The sequence below is a fragment of the Rhinolophus ferrumequinum genome, chromosome 5 (assembly GCF_004115265.2).
Source record: "Rhinolophus ferrumequinum isolate MPI-CBG mRhiFer1 chromosome 5, mRhiFer1_v1.p, whole genome shotgun sequence".
In the NCBI taxonomy this organism is placed as follows: domain Eukaryota; kingdom Metazoa; phylum Chordata; class Mammalia; order Chiroptera; family Rhinolophidae; genus Rhinolophus; species Rhinolophus ferrumequinum.
This window is the reverse complement of record NC_046288.1, coordinates 53835626-53855777: the sequence shown is the minus strand read 5'-3', so window position 1 is coordinate 53855777 and position 20152 is coordinate 53835626. Positions and strand designations below refer to the sequence as shown.

Below are 20152 nucleotides of genomic sequence, written 5' to 3'. Positions count from 1 at the left end.
ATGTATTTCATTGTTTTGGTAAGAGGAAGCTGAATGTCACCAGAAACTTTTGCAAGCTTTAGGCAAGGAAGAGTTCAGTTTAGGAGAATAATCATTTTAGATGCTCTGAAGAAGGTTATTGGACAGAATGTAGGTTCATCCATTCTTTCCAAAGGAGAACCTGAAGGACAAGAACGAGTGGTTTCTGTCTGGTGTAGACATTTATTTGACATTGTCCCTCTTGCCTGAAAAGAGGTGATTAAAATTGGCACTTGCTTCAAGGAGTGAAAAACAGGTAAGAAAATTTTTATTTTTGAAGGAAATGAAAATTATCCCAAAAGGGGCGCGCGTTCATATACACACACTTAGTTGGGCGTTGGGGTGGGGGTGGGATACAGAGGAAAGGAAGACGGAAATGGAAGTGAGTTTTGAAGGAGAAAGAATCAAACAGCTCACGGAAAGGTTAAATCCAAAGCAATATACAGCAAGAAGGGCATGTGTTAAAGAAGCGATAATAGGGAGAGAAGTCTTTTCTCCCACTTAATTGGTGACCAGGGAAGAAAACTGTCTTCCCACCGCACCTGAGAAGATTCTTCTAAAAAGTACAACTAAAAGATGGTGTTAAAATCCAGTATACAGAGGTTGGTTTAGGGACCGATATACCCAGCCATCGGCTACCCAGACCGCACTCCTGGCTCCTGAAGAACTACCGTCTTCGCCCAGGGTCTCGGCATCACCAGGAAAGACTTGGCGCCAGGGTATGCGCTCCTGGGGCGACCTTTCCACGGAGCTTCCCTGGGAACGCACTGGTCCGGGCACAGACGGACCCGCAGGCCGCCCGGCGGGAACAAAAGACTGAACACGGTGCGGCTCCGAGGTCCCGGGAACTGGCCCCTCCCGCCCCCATCCCCCCGGGTCTGCCGGGCGCCCCTCGCGCCGGCGCATCTGACCCCAAACCCCGCGGAGGGCGCGAGAGGGACCAGCCCGCGCTCACCCCGGGAGGGTTCCGGCGTCGCGGGGCCGGGTCTCCGTCTGCGGGGCCGCCCAGCGCGCGGGCGGGCGGAGAAGGCGGGGCCGCAGACACCCGCGGCGCGCCCAGCGGCCCGAGAACTGCAATCAGCGCAGCCGGGGGTTTCGCCGGAGTGATGCGCTCCCGGGAAGCCCAGCGCGCCGGAGCTAGACGAGCCTGCTCCGCAGACCTTTTCACCCATCTTTTAGTCGTTGGGCAGAGCCGGGTGCCTTCGCCGGAGACCACGAGGTAAGTGGCCTGCAGAGAACACTGAGGGTACAAAGAAAGAACCGGCGCCCGCGGCGGGAAACTTGTCGGCCTTGCCAGGCCAAGGACCCGGAGCGAGTGCCCAGCCCTTTGTGGTTGTATATGGAGTGGAAGGTGTGTTTGCTGTTGTGTTGTTGGACAGGAATTTTCTTGTTTGTTTTTGTTTTAATTCTCAAGTCAGTTAGAGGGTGTGGCTACTGTGGGCTAGGTTAGCACCCCTAGGTGCTAAGAACCATCAGATCCCACTGGCTGGAGAATAGAATCACCAGCTCAAAGCAGTTTGTGGCTTGTTTTACGTACCAGGCATCAACTTGTTATCTCACCCTAGACTCTGGTGTGATTTGTTGCATTAAAAGATTAATGGCAGGAAGCCACTGTTTCCTTAAGCTTCTCATCAAGAAATCGACAACACCCGCATAGAGACAGAGTAGATACCTTACTTAGCCAGGTCATCTCTGTTTTCACAGAAAGACTAAGACTTTTCCCCACTTCTCCGCTGTAATGGGGCCTCCACCCGACGTTGCTGCTAACCAATACTCATGAAATTCTGGTTTACTGTTTCTCTCCAAGTCAGGGCTGAAACATCTCAGTTCAGTAAATACCTATGTATCTACTCTGGGCCAAACAGGCATAGGGACATAGGAGATACAAATATGAATGAAATACAGTTTCTGCCATTCAGTAGCTCAAAATCCCATGGATCGGAATATACCTAACAAGTAATAAGGTAGTGTAATTCACCCTATACTAATGATGTGAACAAATGACTAAGTCACATAATGTATTTTCTAGCTAATAAAGGTCTTTGGAATTATAACCCTATTGACTCGGTTTTTGCCATTTTTTTATTTTTTATGATTTCCATTATAGGCATTATAAAATAAGTGGGGGGAAGTCAGTGATGTAGGTCTGAGTTCGGGGGCCTACACCAAAAGGTCCTCTGCTGGATATGGAATTTTGTCACTCAAGTCCATTCCTAACTGCTTCTAGTGTGCCTTGTTGTACAGAAGAAACTGGAGAGCTAAAACATTTCCCATACTGCCTTCCAGCTAGAGTTCTGGATGTAAAATTAGGGTCAGGCAAATAGATCACTTGCCTGAGAGTTCCAGGGCAGGGGTGAGGCAGAGGTCATGTCCCTGCTATTTTTGGTGGTTTTCTGTTGGCAAAGAAGTTCCTGGAGACCTCAGTGTTCAGTCTCCAGAAATGTGAGTATGGGAAGGACTTCTAACATTGGTGACAGCCAGAGTCAGCACTGTCTTGTTGAATCACCAGTTCCGTGCTGTCAAGACGCAGTTGAGGCAAGTGGTGAACATATTCTGTGCTTCCTGTCCAGGCAGCTTCCAGATCCCAGCTTCTAGGAGTCACAGCTACAGTGGTGTTCTTAAATTCCACAGTCCTGTGGGACCTCCTGATTGTGCAAAAATAGTACACTCCCTGGTTGTTCGGTTACGGATATTCTAGAAGTCATTCCTGAAGGTCCAGCCTACACCTTGCACTTCTAGACCTTTCAACAGTTCACTTAATTCCCTGTATAAAATCTCTTCCTGTTTGAAATACCTGGACTGGTTTTGGTTTTCTGCTCTGCACTGACTGATTAATATGTTTGCTATGTAGCCTCTGAGAGTCACCTAAACTTAATGTCTTCAGTTTCTTTAGATGGGAAATGAAACCATGAGATTAGACCCAGGGGCTGGCAGTGTTTGAAATGCCTTCGGCTGAGTTGCACCTTCTCCAATTGCCACAGATCCCCATGTTTGAGTTAGGCCCCCAAGGCATTTAAGTTTGTTACCCGTAGACTAGATTATCTCTGAAGTCTCTTGCTCTACAAGTATAACGTAAGACATTTCTCCATCTGAAACATTTATAGAATATGTTCTACAACAGCAGATTGTTGAATATCTGGTTCATGTCTAATTATTTACTGGTCCTACTAATAATTTGTAGGCCACAGACTCTTGGTCAGCACACCAACCCCAATGATAAAACAGATTTTTCCTCTGGGGAATAGGGTTTACATCTTTTTCACACAAAGTCTAGGAACATGGTATATGGGGAAATGTAGCTGCCTATGTATTCTTGTGGAATGAGGAAGTGTTCTCAGTATTTTGTAGTCATGTGTCATACATGTTAAGGAAAACACATTCATAAGTTCTAAAGAGTTTGTAACAGCCTTATGAAGTTATTAAATAAATCTTGTCAATATAATAAAGGGTCTTTGCCTCTTTAGAAATTCATTCTTTTATTTATATTTCTGTAGTTTATGTAAAGGACTAGAAACTTTCGATTTACCGATCTCCCTTACCTGTGCTCTTCAGTATAGTACATGCATACTTCTTTCTCAAGGAAAGTCTTATAAAAGGAACAAAGTATTGGGAGACTACATGGGTACTCTATGATGTACTTAGTACTGCTTTAAGATTGTCGGTGACATAGGCATTATCACCATTTTACAGATGAAGAAACTTATCCTGACTGGTTAGCTTGCGCAAAATGGCCCAAGTAAGAGGCAGTGACGCAGGATTTACACTCAGGGTTTTCATGTCCATTTTCCTCTGACCTTTCCACATCTTGCACACAATGCTCTTAATTAATAGAGCTGTGCACAGAATTCCCTACATGCACTTTCCTTTTCGCCTTTCATCCTTTATTCGTGTGGTTCCTCTGCCTATAATGGTTTTCATTTTCTTTGCAAGACTAAGTCATCTTTCAAGGCTTGAATCAAGTACCACTTAACCTCAGCCAAGCAAGGCAATACCTCCGCTCCTCTGTTTAACTCTATGCCTGCACTTCTCACATCATAATTACATTATCTAAAGGTAACACTAGCTGCTATAACAGATGAATTCCAGTATAAGGAATAGATAACTTTACAATCTATATAATCTCTGTTGACTAAAAGAATGACACTAAAAATTTGGCACTCAAATGTTATTTTCTGGACATTTTTGAGAATTATCAATACAAAGGCAGTGTTCTGATTGTTCACCTTCAATGGAGATGTTGCACCATGTCACATAGGTAGACAGGTGTAAGCCAGAGATTCTTCATCATTACTTCTCATCAGAGCTTTGCAGAGCTGGCTCTGCATCAAAATCACCTGTTTTGTTGGTTAGGCTACTTTTGGCTGCAAGTAACAGGATATTTGGCCAAAATTGTCTCCAAAAATACAAGTTTGGTTTTCTCATACAGCAAGATGTCTGAAGGTACGCGGATCCCGGGTTTGTTCAGAGTCTCGGTTGCTTTCTATGAGCTAATCTTGACTTTTTCTGTATGGGAAAATGATGGCTGCTAGAGTTTCAGGAAACACAGTCTCCATCCACAGCTCCACCCCCCTCCCAACACACATACAAGGGCATTTAAAAACAAAAAGAGGACAGGGTTCTCCTCTTGCTTCATTTCATTAGAAAGGAAAATCTTACCCAGTGGCCCTCAATGGCTTTGCCCACAAATTTCATTGGCAAGAAAGGAATCATGCTCGGCCCCAAACCAACAACTGGAAAAGAGGAATGGTGTTACAGAGATTGGTATCAGCCAATTATGATTTATCCCTAGAAGTGGGGAAGGGATCCACTGGCATACCTGAGCAGTGGCTTTTAGGTAGGCAGTAAGTCTTATCTGTCACACTTGGGGAGATTCAGTCTCTGGAGATTCTGATTTTAGTAGGCCAAGATATAATATTTTAAACTTAACAATTAAATACCTTTGCCCTTTGTGGGGAGAGAGATTAGAAAGGATAGAAGCAAGTATTGGGTCCTTTCTTACCTACGGCTAACATTCTTTTAGTCATATCTCTTTGTACAGGGTGTTTTACTTCATGATGATGCAACCAAATCACCGTATCAATTAACCAAATACAATAGCAGTTGTTTTTCTTTGATAGCTTGGTCTCGTGGTTGGCACACCTAACACTGAAATAAGGTGTTCTTGTTCGGGGAAACATTCTTAGTCATTTCAGTAATTTAATTGTCAGGAAAATTTTAAACCTGCTGTTTGCTTGATCTGAATTCCTCACTATTGGGCACAGCTCTTTTGGGGACATGAACATTAGATCTGAGTTGATGAACAGAGTCCAGAAATGGGAAGGTTTCTGTTCTGTATAGAAATATTGCATGAGACTGAGAACCTATACTTTCAACTCATGAATAGATGAACTCCAAAGATAGGAGATTTCTATTATTATAATCATTATAGAGACTTACTAGATAGTCATAGAGATGCTCCTTCAAAGGCATGAATGTGGCACATAAAGGACTCCAGCAATCCATATAAATTCTCAATCAGACCACCCCGTTAAATATCAGCCTGTCATTTCCATTAGGATTTTTTTAAAAAGATTTTATTGGGAAAGGGGACAGGACTTTATTGGGGAACAGTGTGTATTTCCAGGATTTTTTCCAAGTCAAGTTGTTGAACTTTTAATCATAGTTGTTGAGAGCGCAGCTCAGCTCCAGGTCCAGTTGCCGTTGCTAGTTGCAGGGGGCACAGTCCACCATCCCTTGCGGCAGTCGAACCGGCAACCTTGTGGTTGAGAGGACACACTCCAACCAACTGAGCCATACAGGAGCTCAGTGTCAGCTCAGCTCAAGGTACCATGTTCAATCTTAGTTGCAGGGGTCGGAGCCCACCATCCCTTGTGGGATTCGAGGAGTCGAACTGGCAACCTTCTGGTTGAGAGCCCACTGGCCCAGGTGGGAATCGAACCGGCAGCCTTCGACATTAGGAACACGGAGCTCCAACTGCCTGAGCCACCGGGCTGGCCCTCCTTTAGGATTAATTCATTGAACCATAAATTAGAATTTTTTTAAAGTTTCCAAATGTATAGAGTTTGAGGCTGTCTTTTTGTTCAAAAAACTTGATTTGTAAGATAAAGACATTCTATTTGTTGATGCTTGCTTTATGCCATACTATGTGGGCAGTATTTGTTCTGTATGTGCTTTAAAAGTATGTTTTCTTTCTTTTTTTTCCTTTTAAAACATTTCCTTTACTGAATGGAGCTCATATTCTATAATTATTATTTCATCCTGTACTTTTTTTCTATTAACAATTCAATCATAAATACTTCCCATAATATTGAAAGACAAAAATAGTAAATCAAAACTGAAATGCAGCTAAAGCAACACTTGGAAAAAAATGTACAGCCTTTTATGAACCTACTAGAAAGCATAGTGAAAAATATTAATGAGCTAAGAATGCAACACAAAAAGTTAGAGGAAAAACCCAAGGAAACTCAAATAAAGTAGAAGAAAGAAAAGAGCAAAAATTAATGAAATAGAAAACAAACAACAGAGAGGATCAAACCAAAGGCTGTTTTTTTGGAGAGACATAAAAGAAACAAATTTCTGGCATGATTGAAAAAAAGAAAGAAAAATCAAATAATATTATGAATGAAAAAGTTAACAAATCTAGATGCCATTAAGATGTCAAAAATAAGACATTTTAATAGCTTCATACATTTGATAGAAGTGGACAATGTTCTAGAAAATCACTGCTCTAAAATGTGATGCACAGAGGAAATTGCTATGGGACTGGAGTCATCAAGAAGATTATCACAGAAGAGATGGTCTTTGAAGATGGGAGGCTTTGGGAGAGGCACGCCGAACAGGGTAACCAAGAAGAAAATTATAGGGTGAAAACAAGCATGTATTAAGCAGAGTAAGGTAATCTCGAGTAAATGGGATAGAAGTGGAGCATAAGGCGAAAACAGTAAGCTGGATTCAGATTCTACTATGTTTCCTTGAAAATAACACCGGGTCTTATATTAATTTTTGCTCCAAAAGACACATTAGGGCTTCTGTTCAGGGGATGTCATCCTGAAAAATCATGCTAGGGCTTATTTTCCAGTTAGGTCTTATTTTCGGGGAAACACGGTAGTACAGAGGTGCCTTACCCTAGCTGCGCATTAGAATCACTTGGGGAGCTTTCAAAAAAAACAAAAAAAAAACAACTCAATGTCCAGGCCAAACCCCTAGAAATCAACCTCTGGATGGTCTATGATTATAATTTCAAATATCTTTCAGCCTAAATTTTGTCCAGAGGCTTTTAACATTGACAATTAAATGTAAACAATAAAAAAAAAGTCAGCCTGTCCATTTCACAGACAAAAAAATAACGGAAATAACCAGTCTTTATCCATATGATGATTTTTTAGCAGTAATTCAGTTGATAGCAGTAAGTATATTTTACTTGGCGAAGAGACTATGAATATTTGCAAAATGATAGTTCTTTTATTTCCTCTGGAATATTACAGAAAGCACTTTTAAACATTTAGATTACTAAATAACCTGAAAACAAGAAGACTGATTTAATAACCATCTCTCTTTATATGAAAGCATATTTACAAAAGTGTTTTTCAATGTGTGCTTCACTTGCCAGGAGGAATGGGTTGAGTGGACAGGGCTCCTGCAGCTCCACCTTGATCCCATTTGTTGGATTTCAAGATAAGGTTTCATTTGATGGAAGATTTTTGGCTTAAAATATATTTGAAAAATACTACTGTAGGAGATTCTAGGCAGTGAAAACCAGAAAAACAAAAAAAAATGACCTTAAACTGTGGCAAGTGGGATTAAGTTACCTAAAATCAAATTACCAGATTCTGTCTATGAAAAATATTATTACCAAGGAAAGCTGTATCATTTTCTAGTCTCCAAACTTTAAGAATTGCATAATTCTGTTTTGATATATTTTAAATTACATAAGAAAATCTTCTCATAAAAGTCCTAACAATACAGAACTACAGAGAATAAAAATGAAAATAGAGAATAAAGACTATGCCAATTCCATTTCACTCCCCAAAAGCAACTACTGTTAACGTTTTTTAGACTTTTTTAGACTTTTTTTCCTATTGTTCACACACATACAAATACAGAACTGCTCCTGTTCTTGATGTGTTATTCTTCGTCTACAGTTTTCTCTCAAGTGTGGAGGAAAGACTAAGGTTCCTTTGACGTTCACAGCTCTATGATTTCGGTGGCACATGTCCTTAATACTGACAAATAAAGCTCAGATTAAGCCAAGATAATTTCCAACTGTGTGTATCAGTCCTGTAGGAAATTCTCTCTACTGGGAATGCTAAAGAAAGACATGAATGGCCAACAGCCTTTGCATGTGTTTTTAGAAAACACTTCACCTACTAACCTAGAAGCAAGTATGCAACCACAGCAGTCATAACACCATGTCCCTTGGCTTAAGACAAGCCTTATTCTTTTATGGAAATATATATTTGAGTCACAGAACTTTGAATTCAGTAAATTTGAATTCAGTAAATTCACATTATTTACTGAATTTATGAAATCTTTATAATTTCACCATTTGACACGGGATAAATTTTTACCTAATATTGTTTACAGGTTGTATATCAGTCTGAATAATACAATATCTTGATTGAGAATCAGAAAAGAAAACTGTTGCTTCTGTGAATAGGCACTTTTAGTGTTTAAAATATACCTTGCCTTCCTAGTTCTCAGTATAATTATCTGATATACAAAAATCCCTCAAAGCATCTCCTCTTAACTGAATATTTTAAAAAGAAAAGCACCTTAGTTCTTACTCTTAAGGCATACATAAGTGGCAAGTTACCACTTAGCTGGTTATTGAGAATATGTATCAATGTTTGTCATGAGAATGGAAGTTCTGTTTCTATTCATTTTGTTACCAATGTTCTGCAACTGAAATGGATTAGTATTTTGTTTGTTTGTTTATGATAAACTCTATAACATCCATAACAATGGGAAAGAATAAAGCTAAAAATAATACAAGATAGAAAATAAAAATATTATATTTACTTGTAGAATGTGTTTTAAAATTTCTTGTGGAATGTATTTGCAAACTTTATGGGTATATATGAGTGGGATTTTAAACAAAATATTACAGCAAAAAAATGTAAAAATATAATGCAGTGATTTGGTAGAAATGACACGAAGTTAAAATATAGATTAAAAAACTCTCATTTCACGAGTTTTTATAATACAGTTTTACTTTGAGGCTTGGCTGATACTGTCTATGTTAGTTGAAAAAAGTTATTTAGCTTTTCTAGGCTTCAGTTTTCTCATTTGAATATCAAAGTGATTAGACTAGGTAATTTCTAAAGACCTTTTCAACTTTTATCATTCCCGTAAACCATGATTCTTCGGTACTTGGAAGCTATCTAATTTCTTCGTATTTCCCCATTTTTTAATTTTTCCATTGCAGACACCCACATCTCAGATCAATTCTCACCCTCCCCTACAGTTTTATCGAGATATAATTGACTTGTAACATCATATTAGTTTAAGTATACAGCATACTGATTTCATGTGTGTATATATTGTGAAATAATTAACACAGTAAGTTTAGTTAACATCCATCATCTCACATAGTTACATTTTTGTTTCTTGTGCTGGGAGCTTTTAAATCAGATCTAACAGTGCTCTTGAACCTTCACTGGGACCAAGGATTTTAAAAGACTTCCATGAACACAATGGAAAAATAAAGTCCGTAAACTACAGTATTTCTCTTAACCAACATTGTTGAAAAACAAAGTATTTCACTTAATGTTCTGGATAACTGACACCTATTTTATTGAATGCCAAACTTTTTTTTATTTTAACATTCTCTTTTAAAGAAAACCTCTAAACTGTACTATATATTTTAATGCCTTTTAAAACAGGAAATATTTTCATATCATTTTTCCTTTTCATCTTCTAGAAGATGTAAAATCACCTTTCTAAACTTGTTATTCTACTGGGAATCCTTCAGGGCCAATTCAAGTATGAAAGTTCTTACTAAGGATTCATTTTGTAGCAATTGAAAGAAACCCAATTCAAACTGGTATGGAAATTACTGGCTCACCTAATTGTTTTGTTGACCCAATAAAGTTTCCCCTTACACCCAACTGGCTTTCATGCCTCTATGCATTCAAGACACGGATTTTCTAAGGCCAACATCATTTTCCTGTCAAAATGCCATTCTTTTTCTCATTATGAGTTTAAATTTTGGAGTAAGTTTTTAAATTTAAAAAATTGTATACACCTATGTACACACGTATTCATATATATATATGTATATATATATATATATGCATTTACTATATATAATATAAAATAAAAATCAAACTAAAGTTTTTTTGAGATGCCACTCTTGCTAACATTGTGTTTTGTATAATAAGAAAGAAAAATGGTAGTGGTGATGGTGATGGTGGTAGTAGTGGAAAGGATATAGTTTTCTTTGAAATTTTAAATGCAGACATCTTGGCACTTTGTTAAACAGAAAATGATTCCTTGGGGCAGGCATCCTATCTAATTAACCCTTGTCTTTATGGCCTAGTGCCTGGCACATATTAGCCACACAAATATGTGTTGAATTAGATTTTTCCCTTCTCTTGTATAATTTTTCTCTTTGGTTGTACCAAAGTTTGTAGTTTTTACCTCTATTATAATATTCATCATGCTTGTTGCATTAGGAATAAGTTTGGTTACTAGTAAAAAGAAAACTTGACTAATAGTGGTGTAAAAAATTACCCCAAATCTGGCAGTCCAGAACTGATGCAGTGACTCAAGGATGTCGTCAAGGAACCAGATCCTCCGGTTTTACTTACCTACCTTCTTTGGTATAGGGCCTTTTAGTTTCATGGTTGAAAGATGGCTGCTGGCCCTCCCGGTAATGTATCTAGATTCTAGGAAGAAGAATGGAAATGTTAGAAGGCAAAAAGTAAACAGTATGATCCTCGAAAGCTTTGCCTTATTATTTGGGAATGAAAGCCCTCCCCAGGGACTACCACTTGTGTCTCATTACAGACAGCTCCGACACATGGCCACCTCTAACTGCAAAGTGTCTAGGAATTGGAGTACTTCGTTCTCAGCTGATATAGTATCAGAAGCCCAAGGAGAAAGTATTGTAGTGGGTGTTGATGAAGCAACATATAGGTCTGCCTTATAAGATTTTTAGTTACTTAGTATTAAGTTGTTGGTTCTTTTTCTTTTTTTCTGTCATACTGTAAGCATATAGAGAACAAAGAATATGTCTTAGTATCTTTGAATTGCCCACAATAACTAGCAAGTGACTATCATTGTACTTTTTACAGTGTCTAAGACATTGTGGCTACTCAAATCAATATTGTTGTATTTTCTTAACTTTTATTTAGAAATAAGAAACAGGCAGGAATTAGTGAGTGTAGTTTCTCTGAAAATGATGGAATCATCGATTTCTCTTTAGTGACTCATTTCCTCATATCAACATTGGAAAATCAGCTGGAGCTTTTCTGTTTCATTGAGTTGGTCCATTAGAGAGGACTATTTAATGGTAATATTACTTGGAATATTTGAAGTATAACTCAAAAAAGACAGGGTGGGAAAGAAATCATAAAAAGTATGATGGTCAACAAAGGCTTTTTCAAGAGCAATAAAAAGGTAGATAAGAATTAGGATAAGATATTTTAATAATAATAAAAAGATTAGCAATTGAAAATTAAGAATAGTCTACTTTAAAATATTTTAGCCAGTCAGAGTTCTAAGGGAAAAAATAAGTACTATTCATTGATTCAAATTGCTGTTTAATTTATTCATTTAAATCTCAAATTGCTGTTCTATATCTATACTATGTCTCCTCAATACAGATCTTATTCCTTGTCCCTCAGCCATCTTAATTATAAATCATGGAGGATCAAGATAAAACAATTGATGGTGAAGAATTGGAACCATCAGCAGGAGTGAATCACACAGCTTCTACATATCAAGAAACACAGGTAAATCTATGATCAAATGGAGAACATCCCAACTGTTTCTTTAAGGAAGAGACTATATATTTCCAAATCTATCGTAGAATTATGTTCTCTTCATTCTCTATCACTCAATTAACAATTCTCCCCATTTGTAATCCCAGAATTCGTGCAGTTCAGGTTAGGTGTGAATACCAGTTTTCCAGATATTCATTAGCAGCTGGCTTAATATGAGGCTGGAAAAATGGAGAACCTGTGAAATTCTTTGTGTTCTCAACCCAACCCTTAGTATGGTTCTGGTTTCTTCCTTCTCTCTTTTTATTGCTTAAATTCAAGTAGATAAGTGAATGTGAATTTGTTTTCATGACAAATAGTATATTTTTCTGAACCACTGTTATATATTTACCAACTATTGCCTTGCATATCTTAAATAGGCTAATTTTTAAACCTGGTATTACAAAACATAATGAAATTTTATGTGACTTAAGCATTTATAATGACACAAATAGTGACTCAGTGGTAAATACTCCCAACACAGTGCTTATTTCAAGCATTAGCTAATTAGCTAGTAATAAAGCTGTGTATTTCCCCTTTAAAATGTTAGCCTTGTTTCTAATACATAATGGGAATTTGACTTGTGATGTCATATCTCAGTAACTAAAAAAATGTATAGCAAATATACAGTATTAAGGATTTTTTTAATTGCTTGAAACACAGGACGAAACAGTTATGAACATCAAAGTTGTAGATGGAAATGAACCAACAGAAGGAAGTAACCTTTTGACTAGCAGTGAAAAAAGGCTACAAGAACCACCAACTGAATCAAATCGTTTTCAAAGACTAAGGCAAACATTCGCTTGCCCTCCACGTGGTTCACTGGATAGAGTAATAACAAATGGTATGTAAATGGTAAGGATGAGTTCAGAGAGAGAGGGTAAAAGATGAAGTTGTTATATAATGGGAGATTCCAAAATAAAATGGTTTGAAGGACAAAAAGAAGTTGACTCCCCTCTCAAAAAGTACTATGGGACAATTCACAATGGTATGTAGCTCGGCTCCACACAGTCATTCAAGAGCCCAGGAAGGGCTCCACCATCTTTCACGCAGGCTTCCTAGAGTACTATGGTCACCATCATCCCAGCTGCCAGGAAGAGGAAAAGAGTAGGGCTCATGGGCCTTTTCCTTTTCTGTATCTGAGTAATTTCACAAGGTTATGTTAGAATGTTAGAGCTCTTGTGAGAAGCACTGCATAAATGTTGGTTGTTATTAGTGTAAGGTTATGCAACTAATGTTGAGGAGAACACAGCTCAGTTTATACTTCCAAATGAATTATGTCATTTTATAAGTAAGGATCTTGGCTTGCAATTCGGCTTATGCCAATAGAGCTGTTATTACTTAAAACATCTTTGAGATTTTTCTTTGGGAATTTTTCTTTTAAGACTGGATTTCATTTTTGGAGGCAGCCAAACATTATTCTAATACCAATTTGATGAATAAATGAATGTTCAAATTGAGTACTGCTATTTTTTTGTTCAAAAAGGAACTGTATTTGTATGTATTATGTATTTTGGAGGATGTGTAGTATAAGACGAAAGAGGAGAAAGGATTTAAATATTGTCTATAAAGGCAAATTTAAAGACAATTTCAAAAATTTTGTTGAGAAATGGCAGCTTCATTAGAATAAATATAACGCCTCCCAAAGTAAATATGTTTAAGAAAGAATATAATACATTTGATCTAGAAGTTATGTTTACTGAAAGATCAGATTCTCTTCTTTATAGTTACATTTCATTTGGGAGCTCTGAAAGATACTTTTACCATTCTCAAGTGGAGCAATGGAAGCCAAGTATAATACCTTATGCTTTAGGCTCTAGATATGGTTTCAATAAAATCAGGCAAGTTTCTAAACTAGCATGAGAAAAAAATTTTCAAACTTCTTTTAAAACACGTAGAGAAACCGTGTTCCAAAATATACAATAGTTGATATGGCAACATAATGTAATTCCTTTTTATCCTTTTTATTATTTTTTAAAACTTTTACCATTCAAATTATGGTGCATTTCTAGTTAAAATATTTATGGTAAAATAAATACAGATTGAAATAAGGAAAGGGTATAATTGAATGATATGATTTTGAGATGTTTATTTTTTTAAATTCTATCATTATCCGTAAAGGTGCCAGATACAGTATATAAGTATACTTATACAATATATAAAAACCTCCTCACTTGTTTTCCTGTACTTCTCTTCCTGAGGCTTATAAGATTGCTTTTTTCCTATACTCCTTCATGTATACATTCAGTATACGTACATAGATATTCTTTTTTTTTTTAATTGGGGTGAATTAATTTTTTTTAATTGTTAGTAAAATTACATAGATTTCAGGTGTACAATTCTGTATTACATCATCTATAAATCCCATTGTGTGTTCACCACCCAGAGTCGGTTCTCCTTCCATCACCATATATTTGATCCCCATTACCCTCATCTCCCACCCGCCTCCCCCCTTAAGAAGTAAATCTCACATGTGAAAATACAATTTTTCAAAATCATAAATGAGAAACAAATTAACTGAATTAAATGTGCTTTAGAGAAACCTTATAAATGTACATTTACTATGTATTTAGAACTACATTTTGAATATGGGAAAAGAAAGGGAGGTTGAAATTTTTTTAAAAGTGGCCTTAAAATAGAAAAAAATTGTTTAAATTGACAGTATTTATTCCCATCAATATATAATTTATATTACCAATATGTATTTACTGACACAGTAATAATTTGTTCCCATCAATAAGTGGGTAACCAGGTCTCATATATGAGCTATTAAAAGTTCCATTGAAGTAGAAAGCTCCTAATTCTGCCTTGCTGAATTTAGTATAAAGTTGAGTTTATACTGTAATAAAGTACAATTTAGTAGCTGGCAATTCTTGCTTTCCTATTATACCTCCAAAACTGCATAGAAATTTCAGCCTTTATAGCCAGTTGGAAAATACTAAAGGCCCTTTAGTTGTTTCACTGCAGTAGCATCGTAAGCCTAGAAAATCTGGGATAATTCTGTGAGGGTTTGAACAATGGGACATAGTATTCTGTCTCTAGCAATATGGTGGACAAGACTCAATGAACAGTCTTTTCACTTCTACCAATGAAAACATCTGAAAAAAATATTTTAAGTCTTTTTCAATGTACCTTTTACCTGTAAAGAAAACATGAAATCATCAGACACCAAAACAAAGTATTAGTAAGACAGATAAATAAGTACTCAATCTGGCTTTCACCCTAGAGGATTCTGTAAAACACCAATGAACTTGAGATTCATTTTGAGAATCTTGAGAGTATAGAAGGCTATGCTAAAGCCTGCCCAGGTTGGAAGAAGTATAATAGGAGAAATCGTTCTCCCTCACCCACACAATGTTGGAATCCAGTGTGATGGTGAATTTGAGGTAAACCTGTCTTGCAGATGGGGCCTGCAACTAAACCTGTCTCAACGTGGCTAACTGCGGAAGGGAGAGTCTTCACTAAATATATAACTTCATGCTGATTTGTGCTCCAAAAAAATCAAGCTGAGAATATGTCTACAGTAGCCTCTGATTACAAATGTCTAAGCACACTGTAGAAGTAAATTCAGATCCTACATGACAAAACTCACATTCAACGTAAGGCTCCAACAATTCTCAGAGATAAAGTTCCAAGGAAGAGTTCACTCTCACAAAAATACAAACAAAGAAAAATCACAACATGCACAGGAAACAGATTTCAAAAATTTGCCTTTTCAGAAAATAGAATATAAAATATTTTCGATATCTTTAAAGTAGTTAAGGTAAGATAGCAAATATGAGTACAAAACATGCAGCTGTTTAAAAAATGAACAGATATTTACTAAGAACCAAATTGAATTTCTAGAAATGAAAGATATACTGTGTTTCCTCGAAAATAAGACCTAGCCGGACAATCAGCTCTAATGCGTCTTTTGGAGCAAAAATTAATATTAAGACCCAGTATTATATTATATTATATTATATTATATTATATTATATTATATTATATTATATTATATTATATTATACCTGGTCTTATAGTAAAATAAGACCAGGTCTTATATTAATTTTTGCTCCAAAAGACACATCAGAGCTGATTGTCCGGCTAGGTCTTATTTTCAGGGAAACACGGTAGTAATTGAAATTTAAAACTCAATGGCTAAATAAGGCAGCAGATTAAGTGATAAGAGAATTGGTGAACTAGCAGATAAATCTAAAGTGAGTATCTAGGATGCAGTATATACAGACATAGATGGAAAATATGGAAAGTAGGGTTAGCAACACAAAAAAGAGTGACTAATCATATTTCTAGGTGAAGAGAATAGGAAGCATGGGGAAGAGGAAATATTTGAAGACGTAAAGACTGAATTTTCCAGAATTAAAGAAAAACATAAATACTAAGCAAACCAAAAGGAAGCCAGACCTAAATGTAACATACTCAAAAACAGTCAAAGAAAAGTTCCATAAAAGAACTGAAATTAAACTGGAAATGAAAATTAACAGTGAAAGCCAAAAAACCAAGGAATAATATTTTCAAGGAACTCACAGAAAGTAACTCTCAACCCAGAATTGTAGACCCAAAAAAGCTATCTCTTAAAGATAATTGCAGACAAATGAAACAATTTACTACCAACAGATCCTAATGCACACTCTGTTGCAAAGTGTTTCTGTACCATGAATCAGCTCATATACAATGGTAAATATGTATTGTGTCAGTATAATATGCAATTTGCATTTTTGTATATATTCTTCCTGGCACATTAATATTTTTCACCATCAAGCAGTAGAAGTGAATGCAAAGTGAATTGAAAAAAAAGAAGAAGAATCAGGTATATGCTTTCTTATAATTAAAGGTAAAGCCTTACCTTTTAAAAAGCTGAAATCCCTGTGCAGGTGCCTTCTTTTAAGTCAGTTAGTTGCTGATTTAGGGATTTCAAAGACTTTTAAACTTTCCACAACATTAAGCTACCTAATGAAGAAAAGGTCTTTCTCTTTAGAATGCTGGGTTTCCTGTCAGACTCTTGTTAGCATTGTGCTGGGAAGATGAGGGTGAAAGGATCAATCCATTTGGGTTGTGGTCCCACTGGTCCCTCCAGTCTCTGTGATAGTCAGGACTTGCTGTCTAAAAGTATTAGGCTGATTTCCTCAGCCAGGAAATCGTGCCTACCCGTCTCTTCTCTAGTCTCAAATACAGGAAATGGTTTTAACCAGGTTTTTTTCAAGTTCTATTGCTGGAAGATGTGGGCTGGGGTGGGTGAGAAGGATTGGGCTTCTTCACTGCCCCTACATAGGCAGCCTATCCTAAGTGCCAGGAAGATGGAGCCAAGCTTACTGATGTGGAGATTCTTCATACTCATCTGGGTAACTGACTCATCTGGTAAGGAGTCAGGGGTGTCTCAGAATCTTGGGAAGGCTAACATGTTTCCTCTCCCCAACCACCGAATCATAGAGGACATCTAAGTAGAAGGTGCAGAGAAGGAGGTTGAATCCTGTGTTCTACCTCTTGTCCAAGACCCGCCAGAGACCCATTTTATGCTTCAACTGTGCTCGATCTATACAGAGAGTTTGAAATGGTGGTCTCTCCTGTCACTCAAAGTCTTTGACAGTTAATTCTGGGAAGAATAGAGTGGCCTGATATTTGAATGTTAGCAGGAGACTAACGAACAGATTCCTCAAAAAATTTTATTTTCCAATGAATTTACTTTTCCACTGTACCTACCCGCTGTTAAGATAACACTAAAAGTCTACTAGAAATCTCTCTAAAGACCAGGTACATGTGCCTGAGATGCCAGTAACTCATATACGAAACATTGGGATAATTTAAGATCTCAGAAAACTTTAGCTTCAAAGATGTATATTTTGTTTTGTACTGCCTCAGGAAGTAATAATTGAAACTTCTTATATGTGCAACTTTATATAAATTTTGGAAATATAAGCATGCTCACTTTCAGAACACTAAAAAAAAAAAAAATGCTACCTAATGTAATTGCATGTTGATGAAGAAGCTGACAGTACAAATTAAGACACTGTCAACACTTTTTCCTCAGTTAATAAAACCAAACATTAAAACAATATTTGATTGGGCAGCTGGATGGCTCAGTTGGTTAGAGTGCGAGCTCTCAACAACAAGGTTGCCGGTTCAATTCCTAAAGATTGAAAACAGCGACTAGACTTGGAACTGAGCTGCGCCCTCCTCAACTAGATTGAAAGACAACGACTTGGCGCTGATGGGCCCTGGAGAAACACACTGTTCCCCAATTAAAAAAAAAAAAAATATATATATATATATATATATATAATACACATATATATAATACATATATATATACATAATCAATATTTGATTGATGGAGAAGGCTACAATATGGATCAGATTTTGATGGAACTACTCCCTATTTAAAGCAAAGCCCTCAAGATTGTACGTCGTGTAACAAGAAGTGTGGTTCCCGGGTTTAAGTCTGTGAAGAAGAGATTGATGGTGAGAGACACAAATGTCAGTGGAGATTTAACTGTGTTTGTACTTTATTAAGAATTGTTACTGTTTTTGTTAGTTCTTTGGTCACAAGTTTTATGTTTTAAGTGATCTGCCGAACTCTGTTTTTCCCATGAGCCTTTCTGTTTTCAGTGTACAAATTTGTAGAAAACAAGGTTTTTAAATAGGGAAACATATTTCACTTTCTAACAGAAATGATTCCACCAAAGGGAATACTTTGGGCAGCAAGATAATTGTCCCAATGAAAGGTGTGAGATGCCATAGTGAATGATGATTAAAAAAAATAGGCACCTATGTGGGTAATTTTAAACAAACATTTACTATAGAAAAGAAACAATAATAATGTTTAATTCAAGGTAGAACTAAAATACTGGAGTGTAATTGTTCAAGTATTCTCATGTTCCTGCAAAGAGGGTAAAGGTAGTAATTGTTTCTCTTTTAAATATTAACTAGTAATATATTTATGGTAAAATTATTTTTTAAAATAAGGAAATGTTAAAAAAATATTGAGATACTAGTTCCTTCTGGCACTGTGAAAGGAGATGGACGGTGGGAATAAGAAGGGCGCATTAGTGGATTCAAATCCACTGGCAATATCCTATTTCTTAAGATGGTTGGTAATTACCCAGTTGTCGTATTACCCAGATGTTCTTTTAAACTTACACATAGTTATAAGTATTTGTATGTGTATTCAATATTTATTTTTTTAATTTTTTTAGATTATATTAAAACCTGCATATGACCACTGATGGGTAGAAACTAATTTTCCTGGTTTATTTCAGTTACCATCGTTGTTCTTCTGTGGGCTGTAGTTTGGTCAATCACCGGCAGTGAATGTCTTCCTGGAGGAAACCTGTTTGGAATTATAATCCTTTTCTATTGTGCCATCATTGGAGGTAAACTTCTGGGGCTCATTAAGTTACCTACACTGCCTCCACTGCCCCCTCTTCTTGGTAAGTGTTAAACACTCCTGTTTGTTTTTTTTCAGAGTAAATCATATTAATCATATTTTTTAAATAGTAGGTTGGGAAGCTTTTGGAGATAAAGACATAAACTGTTTCTGTATTTTCTGTGCTGGAGCTAAAATTGATAAAGTTTGAGGAGTTTTGGGAGCCGGGTCTTAAACATGGCAACTTCAAAAAATTAAATTATATATACTTACAACTATATAACTTGCATTAACCACAAAAGCAATAAATAGTCAAAATTGGTCATGTTCTAATTATTTTACTACATTTCTCCTTATCTCTGCTCTTGAGATTATGGAAATATCATATAATGGTGTGCCGGTAGCATCTTGTTGGTAGCTTAGCATGGGCCATGGTGGAAGTATCTATAATACAGCATCAGCAAATGCTACAAGTCAAGGCTTGATATATTGAAATTACATTACTGACAAATGAATGAAGTACCAAGAAGTATTTTCATTGTTTCATTTTTATCTTCTTCATTAACATTAACATAAACAAAAATATCAACCAACATTCATGGTGACACCATATTTGCTCATTAGTAATGTAACTTCTTTTCTAATTTTTTTTCAATAAGGATTTGCTACAAAATAACGTGGGAATTGGTGAAATAAGATTGACCATGTATTGATAATTTTTGCATATTTAAACCACTTTGATAATACAAATTAAGAGGGGAAAAAAAAGAATATTTAACAAAGGAGGTGT

At 36.6% G+C, this 20152-nt stretch overlaps 1 protein-coding gene across 7 annotated transcripts in view; it reads left to right on the top strand.

The window, feature by feature from the left end:
• Positions 1-29: 29 nt before the first annotated feature.
• Positions 30-20152, top strand: part of SLC9B2 (solute carrier family 9 member B2) — a 64860-nt gene continuing 44737 nt past the window's right edge. For 4 of the 7 annotated variants that reach the window (XR_004422988.1, XM_033105629.1, XM_033105628.1 and 1 more), the window contains exons 1-4: positions 1058-1237; positions 11844-11972; positions 12663-12843; positions 19256-19426. Coding sequence is in view for 6 of the 7 variants with exons in the window: in XM_033105629.1 (XP_032961520.1) it covers positions 11883-11972; positions 12663-12843; positions 19256-19426 (442 nt within the window). In the remaining variant the exon portion in view is untranslated. Of the gene's footprint in view, positions 275-1057; positions 1238-11843; positions 11973-12662; positions 12844-19255; positions 19427-20152 lie in introns of those variants that run through there. The other 3 variants (XM_033105627.1, XM_033105626.1, XM_033105625.1) reach the window with 3 other exon arrangements.